Raw genomic sequence first — 9,161 nt, 5'->3', positions numbered from 1 at the left:
AGAGGGGACAGGCCACATCACAGGGGTCACAGGGGAAGCACCAGCGTCAGCCAGGAGACAGAGAGGCAGAAAGGTGGGCAAGAACTGTTGGTGTGATTTCTGCAAGACGAAACCCACGTGAGGCGGGGTAAAGCAGACTTGGACTGGCTAGTTTGGATCATTTCGGGGGGCTCCGGGACACAGGGGTTGCCCTGGTCGTCTGGCATCTGGCCCTGCGGGTGATTAGGGCAGGTGGATAGTGGCCCAGACAGTCCTATAAAGGAGGTGGTTGGGGTGTGACTGAGGACTGGTTGGTTTACCCTCGAAAAGCACACTTGAGGAATTGGCTGGCCCAGGAAGAGGCAGTCCCTTGAGGGTCAGTGAGGCCCCAAGACGTGAAAGCATCAAAAGTCAGAAAATAACAGAGGTGGTTAATGCACGGAGCGTCCACGTCGCTTCCAGGGCACTTTTCAAGCCTAAGGCGACCGTGAAAGAAATGAAGTTCCCTTCAGGCTGCTATGCTGAGGAAGCCCAGTCTCGTGAGGAGTCCACATGAGGGAGCTTTAGTTGATGCCCCTAGCTGAGGTTCCAGCCAGAAGCCAGCACCAACTGCCGTTCATCTGAGGGAAGTCAGCCCCACACGGTCCCAGGCTCTGCCATCGAGTAAGCCCCCGTTGTGACTTCCCAGCTGAGGCTCCCAACACAGAGGAGCGGAGAAAAGCCATTCTTACTCTGTCCTGTTCAAATCCTGACTGTGAACATAACGAAGTGTGTTTCAAGCTGCTAAATTTTGGGGGGTAACATGTTACACAGCAATAGCTGCACAGAGCCCGACGTGGGGCTGGAACCCACGAACCACGAGGTCATGACCTGAGCCGAAGTTGGACCCTTAACGACTGAGCCAGCCAGGAGCCCCCAAAAAGTTTACCTAAAAAGACACAGGTTTTTCATTTGCGTGTTGTTTCAGCAAATTTATTACTACTACAGAGGCATAGCCCCACAGATGCCATATTATGTTTTCTTTTTTTGTTTTTTTTGTCTCCCCAAGGACCTCAGTGACATGACCGCCAGCATGGCTGACCCAAGCCGCCTCCTCCACAATGCCAGCTCCTGCCTTCCTCACTCCCCACCCCGGCAGTCAGTGTGACCCTCTCTCTGTTCTACACAGCCCTCTTGGTCTTCAGTGCTCTGGGAAACATCCTTGCCCTACACCTTGCCTGTCAAAAGGGCAAGAAGATCAACTCAACGGGCGTCTACTCGGTCCAGCTGGCAGTGTCTGACCTCCTGTTCACGCTGGCCCTGCCTGGAAGGATCACTTACTACCCGCTGGACTTCAGCTGGCCTTTTGGTGAAGGGCTCTGCAGGCTGACGGCGCTCATCCTCTACGTGAACACCTACGGGGGGGAGGGGGGTCTACCTCGTGACGTGCGTGAGCGTGGACCGTTACCTGGCTGTGGTCCGCACCCATCGGGGCCCCCAGCTCCGCGACGCTGGCCGAGCGCGGCTCATCGGTGTGGCTGTCTGGGCCCTGGCGTCGCTGCAGACGGCACCCCTGCTCTTCATCCCCGTGACCAAGCCCGTGGCAGGCAAGCCGGCCTGCACGGAGTAGGACAGTGTTGAGGGAATCCTCAGGCTGCCCCTCGTGGTCCTGGTGGCCTGTGCCATAAGCTTCTGTGGGCCAGTGGGGATCATACTGTTCTGTTACATGAAGATCGCCTTGAAGCTGTGCAGGACAGCCCGGGAAAACCCTCTGAGGAGCCAGAAAGGCTGCCACCGGAGGGCCCGCCCGCTCACCCTGGTGGTGCTGGTGGCCGTGCTGGTGTGTTTCAGCCCCTGCCACCTCACCATCATCCGGTTCATGCTGAGAGAGATGCTCCATCCGCCATCTTGCCCGGAGCAGAGGGCACTGTCCCTTCAGCTCACCATGCCCCTCATGAACATGAACGGTGGCGCTGACCCCATCATTTACTTCTTTGCTTCCACACGGTACAGGAAATGGCTCCTCAGCTTCTTAAAACTCTCAGAGCGTCAGCGTCTTCCTCCTCCCCCACCCAGGGAAGCTTCCTCAGAAACACGGAGTATCAACCAGGCTGGGGGCTCAGTGCCCTTAGAAGAGAATAAGGTCTAATGACTCACCAGCTTTGAGACTTTATCTAGGGAGGGGGGCAGGACTGGGGGCCTGAAGCTTATATAATTTGAGGGGTGGGTTTTTCAAGAAAAAGAATACAGGGGAATAAATGCAAAATTAGGTACAGAGTCTTGGATGGTTAAGTGGGGGCCCCAGAGCTTGAACTTGACAGCTTCAGGATGTAGCACCTCTCATGGACTGAAATAAAGAACAGGGGGCTCCTGGGCCTCTGAAGGTGGGGGGGGGGGGAGAGAGAATTTGCATAATAAATGCAGAAAAGACCAAAAGAACGAGGCTTCGAGTTTGGGGACGCAAATGTTGTAAAGAGCAATAGTGCCCCTCCCTCCGAGGCAGAGTTTGTAAAAGCTTAAAGTTAACATTCACAAAACGCCAAGGTTTCCCCGGAAATGTCAGAAAGCTCTGGGGACGCACCCGAGCTCCGGACCTGGGGGCACACGGGTCCGGACGGAGAGGAGTGACAGGGGCGCGGGCGCTGGGCTCCCTGTGCGGACCAACCTCGTCCCCATTACCCGTGCGGCGGGGACACGACAAAGGCCGGGAAAGCGCACGGGTTTCTCACTAGCTGAGTGCCTGTCTGGAAGCGTTGTTGACAGGCGATCCAGACGAACCTTTCATTGCACCTTCCTTTTAGAGCCTTTCATTGCACCTTTCATTGCACCTTCCTTTAGAGCGACTTGCGGCGCGTTTGGACTGGGGCGATTTGCGCAGTGCCCTGCTCGGCGGCGCGTCAGCCGCCCCCGCCCATCCCTCGGGTCCCCGCCCCCAAGCCGCAGCAGGGGCTCTCCGCGGAGTCGTCAGTCCCTATCCCACAGTGACCTTCCGCTCCCGATGCGCCGCGCCGCGTCGTGCATCTCACAGTTTCTGACGTTTGGGGCACATGACTCTCCTCCGCCTCCAGTCTCAGGCTCTGCTCTCTGGAAGGGGTGTTACTTGTCACCTGGGCCGGGCGCTCCTGAGCCCGGCTGTGGCTGAGCCCCCTTGTCGCTGTCCCCCTACAGTGCAGGGCGCCTCCACCTGTAAGGAGAAGTGGTGCTCAGTCCGTTCTCACTGAGTTAGGCCACGAGGATAATTCCTCTCTTGCAGTCGGATACACTGCACCCCATCAAGAGGCCCCAGGTGGGGCGGGGGGCGCTCAGGGCACAGTTCAGGGTTGCTTTTCCTCCATTCTGCCTCGGTGTCTGGCTCCACTGGGCTCCGAGCAAGGAGGACACTCAGCTTTTGAGTTACCCTCGGACACGATGGCCGTGTGCCCCTCTGGCCAGACAGGTCCGGGCATGGATGTCACTCTGGGGACACGACGGCCAAGTGCTCAGTGGAGGCGCTTCTGGCCTGCTGAGGCGGGGGTGGGGGGGGGGGTGGGGGGGGGTGGGGGGGTGGGGGGGGGTGGGGGGGGTACCACAGGCCTAAAGAATTTGGAACTCTGCCCTTGGGGTCCTGTGCATTCGCCATGCAAGAGCTCCCCTGAGAGCCCCCCCTCCCCCCGCTGCAGCCACCATGTTGAGTAGATCCCAGCTGCCCACAGTGTGTGCCCACACCTGGCTGGAGTGCAAAGCTTCCACTTCCACGCTGTTTGCACTAACCCACACTTATCAAAGGGGGGGAGGAGGCGGCAAGAGGGGGCCTGGCTAGCCAGCAGTGTGATGAGGTGGTGGGAGCTGCCTTGGTAACCAAGAGGCCTCCTCCTTGGAGACCGGCTGCCCAGACCTGCCTGACTTTGGCCCTTTCTAGTCCTTCTTGCCATTCTCTGGAGTTTCTCATAACCAGTCCACCCTGACACCGGGCTTCTCAACTCCAAACTGCTCAGGTGGTTTACTGGGGCACGTGGAAGCAGGACAAAGGCACAGCCAGAGGGCACTGGGGAATAAAATAAGATCAGAAAGGAGGACCAGGGTTGAGAGATGCAGTAGCAAAGAGGCGGGGACAATGGGCCGGGGGAGGGAGCCGAGCGGAGACGCACCTTTGGTTTGCAAAGCCAGCCACAGGTGGACAGGGATGGCTTGCTCTTCAGAGGTGGTTTACAAAGAGGGACATGTGAGTTCTGAGGGCTGGACTCGCCAGGGGTGCTCCCAGGCCGGGCTCTGAGTGGGAATCCTGAGCTCAGGGAATCAGGAGGGCAAAGTGTCCTGTTGACTACTCATACCCTCATCTGGGCCTCCTTTTCCTGTCTGTAAACATTGGGACCCCGGCACCTATCACATGGGGTTATTATTGTTGGGGGGTGGGGGAGGTCCAGGAACCAACTCATGTGTAAATCACTTAAAACTAAAGAGATGGAAGGGCACATGGGCAGCTTGGTTGGCTAGGTGACCGACCTCAACTCACGTCAGGATCTCACCGTTTCGGGGGGTCAAGCCCCGCGTCGGGCTGTGTGCTGACATCTCAGAGCCTGGAGCGTGCTTCAGATCCTGTGTCTCCCTCTGTCTCTGCCCCTCCCACTCTCATGCTCTTGCTCGCTCTCTCACTCTCTCACAAAAATAAATATTAAAAAAAAAAAAGCTAAAGAGATGATTTAAAATGAAAATGGAGGGGCGCCTGGGTGGCATAGTCGGTTAAGCATCCGACTTCAGCCAGGTCACGATCTCGTGGTCCGTGAGTTCAAGCCCCGCGTCAGGCTCTGGGCGGATGGCTCAGAGCCTGGAGCCTGTTTCCGATTCTGTGTCTCCCTCTCTCTCTGCCCCTCCCCCGTTCATGCTCTGTCTCTCTCTGCCCCAAAAATAAATAAACGTTGAAAAAAAAATTAAAAAAAAAATTAAAAAAAAAATGAAAATGGACTGTGGCCACTGCAGTGTTCTAAGTGGGCTGGCACAAGTCACAGTAGTGGGGATATACGTCCCATCATTACTGGGGCTGGAAGGTTGCAGTGCCTAGGCTACATCCTGCCCCCTAGTGCAGTGGTTCTCAAAGTGTGGTCTCTGGACCAGCAGCACCTACAGCCTTGTTAGAAATGCACATTCTCAGGCCCCACCCCAGACCCACCGAAGCAGCCCCTCCGTGGCAGGGGCCCAGCACTGTGTGTCTGAACAAACCCTCTGGGCAATACGCCCCCCCCTCCCGGGAGACTTCAGGCAGCATCCTTCTTGCCCACAGTGTTACCTTGCTAAAGCTACTGTTACAAAGTACCATCAACTGGGTGGATTAAAACAATAGAAACTTACCCTCTCACCCTTCTACAGGCTAAAAGCCCCAAACTGGTAGGGCTGGTTCCTTCTGAGCCTGTGGGGGAGAATCTGTTCCAGCCTCTCCCCAGCTTCTGGGGGCTATCTGGAGATATTTGGGGGTTCTTGGCTTGTAAAGCATCACCCGGATCTCTGTCTCCATTTCCAGTGGCATTCTCCTGGTACGTCTCCGTCTTTACTGAGGTCTTTTCATAAGGACACCAGCCATCTTGGGTTAGGCCCACCCTAATGACCTCATTCATTTTACCTGGATTATACCTGCCAAGAACCTGCTGCCAATTGCGGTCACATACCCAGGTCCTGGGACTTCATCCTATCCTCGTGAGGGAACAAAATTCAACCTATAACACCCATTTCTAGACTCTTCTGAGCCCCACCTCCATCCCTAACCTCTCCCCAGCTCTAAGCCCTCACACCCACTGTGAAGGTGAGGTTCGGCGGAAGTGGTGAGAGGGTCCTGTTTTTTTTTTTTCTTTTTTTTTAATTTTTTTTTTTTAATTTTTTTTTCAACATTTATTTTTGGGACAGAGAGAGACAGAGCATGAACGGGGGAGGGGCAGAGAGAGAGGGAGACAGAATCGGAAACAGGCTCCAGGCCCTGAGCCATCAGCCCAGAGCCCGACGCGGGGCTCGAACTCACAGACCGTGAGATCGTGACCTGGCTGAAGTCGGACGCTTAACCGACTGCGCCACCCAGGCGCCCCTTGAGAGGGTCCTGTTTTAAACCCCCGTTGGGAGTTTAGCTATCATGGTTTATTTTCCAGGTCCTATCAGGATAACTCCATGCCAAGATGGAAACATCAGAGTCTCCACACCCTCCACATGGGAGGCCAGTCCAGAGTATGCCAGGAGGTCCAGGGCAGCCCTGAAGGTCAAGGCCCTGTGATAAGGTCACCGGGTCCCATTCCCTGGGGGTGGACAAAGGGCGCCCAACCAGCAGAGGTGTGCAGGGGTTTCTGCCACTGGGTGGAGGGTTTCATGATGACTTCTAGGAATCTTAATCACTTGACATTTTAAGGGGGAAGAGCAGAGATTCATAAATCAAGTTTGTAGATACCCAAATGTTCCTATGGCCTCTTGGCTTTCTCCAGAAAGCATGTTTTCACTGAGAATCACATTTCCTTGGGATTTTGCTGCATACCACAAGTTACCCACGGTTTGGCTTTCACTACAGTTTTCTTTCTCACTTCACCAAGTGACTGTGTACGGGACAGACACGGAGACTGAGAAGCTCGTCTGGTGGGTGAGGGTTGTGGGCAGCCGGGCTCAGGGCCAGGCCTCAGCCCCCTCAGACACCCCAACCCTGTAGTGCACAAGTCAGATCACACTTCAGGCCATAGGAATCCCTCGTGACATGGATGTCCTGGTTCCTCTGTAACCACTGAAGTCTTGAAAGCCTTGTTTTCTAATGCCAAAGGTCTACACCACCTTCCTGTGCCCACATTCTTTGATCCCAAGAAGCCCTGAGATGTGTTCTGTTGCCTTAACAGCCCTGCAATGGCAGTGGGAGGTGGTCTGTCCTCGGGAGGCAAGGAACCCTCTGTTTGCTAATGCCTGACATTATTCCCTTTGCTAGGCTGCACATAGGGGGTGAAGTGCTGGAAACTTTGCCAGAAAGTCCCAGTAAACACTCATCAGCTGAATCCACAAGTGACTTCTCTCCCAGCGCACAGAGATGATGGTGAGCCCGTGCAGAAAGGGCAGGCTGTTGGGAGCGGGGCGGTGGGGAGGCGTCTGGGAGGCTCAGTCGGTTAAGCATCCAACTCTTGATTTCGGCTCAGGTCATGATCTCACAGTCTGTGGGTTCAAGCCCCACAAGAAACGGCAGGGGACACCCCACTTCTGCAGTGAGTTCCAATTCTGTCTCTGGGCCAGTACTCTGCTTCATCAGTTCACACATTTATCAAGTATTAGCCCAGGCTCTGTGGATACAGGGGGACTATGGGGACATGGCCCTTCAACCTCATGGATTGTGTAGACCAGCAGGTGCCACACAACTGCAATCAGACAATGACAGGAGAATGTGTTCAGTGTTAAGTGGAGACTCAGACAACAGGAGAAGAGAATGGGGAGGCTGTCTGGGAGGGCTCCCAGGTTTGGGGCTGGAAGATCGGATGGATGGTGGTATCATTCCCGATAGGGAATCCGGGGTAAGATATAGTGTGGGGGTGGGAGAAGGTGGGCAGGCATATGGAGGTGTCCAGTACAGAGCAGGACATATGAGGCCTGAGGCCGAGAAGACAGATTTAGGGAGATTTGGGAGGTCTGAGGTGGACAATATTCTTAGAGTTGAGGGAGCCTGTTGTACAACGTAGGCTTTATTACTGTTCAGGAATGGTGGGGCTGACAGGTCAGCAGACACCTGCCATTGAAAAGCTAGTTATGTACGGTTCCCAAGAGGAGGGGGTGCAAGGCCACATGCAGATGCACCGGTGTGTGTGTGTGTGTGGGGGGGGGGGTCAGGGGTCAGAGGGAACAAGGGGAAAAGAAGCAGGAGCCTTTGCTGTGCTTCCCAGAGGCACAGTAAGGAGATTTGAGACAGGCCAGCTTGAATCACCATGCATCTGATTGTGGCCCTGCAGGGTGATGCCAGGGCCCAGAGCGGCCAGAAGCCAGATGCTAGCAGGCTGAGGAGGTGGGGTCAGCAGGTGTCCAAGCATGCCTCAAGAGACTGGTCCCTAAGGATGAATTGGAAGACAGGGTAGGGAATGAGGGATGGGATTTTTGTTTAAACACTTATCACTCTTTTTGTTGTTGTTGTTGTTATTTGTTTTTGAGAGAGAGAGAGAGACAGAGAGACAGAGAGAAAGAGCAGAGGAGGGGCAGAGAGAGAGGGAGAGAGAGTCCCAAGCAGGTTCTGCACTGAGAGCAGGTGAGCCTGATGCGGGGCTCAAATTCACACACTGTGAGATCATGACCTGAGCTGAAATCAAGAGTCAGATGCTCAACTGAGCCACCCAGGTGCCTTGGGATTTTTTTGGGGGGGTGATCATAGAGAAATTGTTATGGTTTCAGTCTCGAAAGGGAAGGAGTCAGAGAAGAGGCTGAAGGTGAGGACACACAGAAGGAAGAAGACAGTGGAGAAAGTCTCTGGTGACCATTTTAAAACAAAACCTTTTTTCAGGAGGAGAAAAGGACGGGGGTTGGAGGCACAGGCACAGATGGTTTCCAGGTTCGCAGGAACAGCTCTTGACTAAGGTCGGCCAGTGCAGTCACACGACATTAAAGATGCCAGAATCTTCAGCATCCAGTCAAAATCAGGTGGTAGCTTCTTATTAGTATCATAACACATGAAGAATATTCCACAAATATGCTATTTCATAGTTTAGGAAGCAGGTCCACACTCCCATGGGGCCTGCCAGCCAAAGCAACCCTCCAAGGCGCCTGGAGCTGGGCAGGCAACACTCTCACTGCATGGGAAGGCCATGGCCATTGGCAGTCACACAGCTGATGGGGCCCACAGAGTCCCACCTGGAAAGGCTGCATTTCTTACACACCGGGCTGCCTCTGCAGCATATTTGTTGGCTCAGTTATAACTAAACTGGGAAGCGATGGCTGCCCCAGCGATCATTGTCATGGAGTGGAGTATGGAGGGTCATGTCGTCAGCAGTAGCATCCTTCATTCCGTCCTTGAGGAATTTGTTATGGGATGGTTTGCATCCAGCCAGAATTCATGGTGAGGTCCCAACCTCCAAATGGGACTGCATTTGGAGACAGAGTCTTTATTTTTATTAAAAAAAAATTTTTTTTTAATGTTTATTTATTTTTGAGACAGAGAGAGACAGAGTATGAATGCAGGAAGGTCAGAGAGAGAGAGAGGGAGACACAGAATCTGAAACAGGCTCCAGGCTCTGCAC

General features: G+C 54.4%; 1 protein-coding gene across 1 annotated transcript; it reads left to right on the top strand.

Moving 5' to 3' along the window:
* Positions 1-899: 899 nt before the first annotated feature.
* Positions 900-2,322, top strand: LOC125170875 (G-protein coupled receptor 183-like). The gene is given in 4 exon segments (XM_047867772.1): positions 900-1,112; positions 1,115-1,386; positions 1,388-1,525; positions 1,877-2,322. Coding segments are annotated over 4 exon segments (771 nt in total). The 5' UTR covers positions 900-982; the 3' UTR covers positions 2,108-2,322.
* The last annotated feature ends 6,839 nt before the right edge of the window (positions 2,323-9,161 follow it).

This window comes from Prionailurus viverrinus, chromosome A1 (genome assembly GCF_022837055.1).
Source record: "Prionailurus viverrinus isolate Anna chromosome A1, UM_Priviv_1.0, whole genome shotgun sequence".
Taxonomy (NCBI): domain Eukaryota; kingdom Metazoa; phylum Chordata; class Mammalia; order Carnivora; family Felidae; genus Prionailurus; species Prionailurus viverrinus.
Note: the sequence above shows the minus strand (reverse complement) of the source record. Positions and strands in the feature narration are given on the sequence as shown.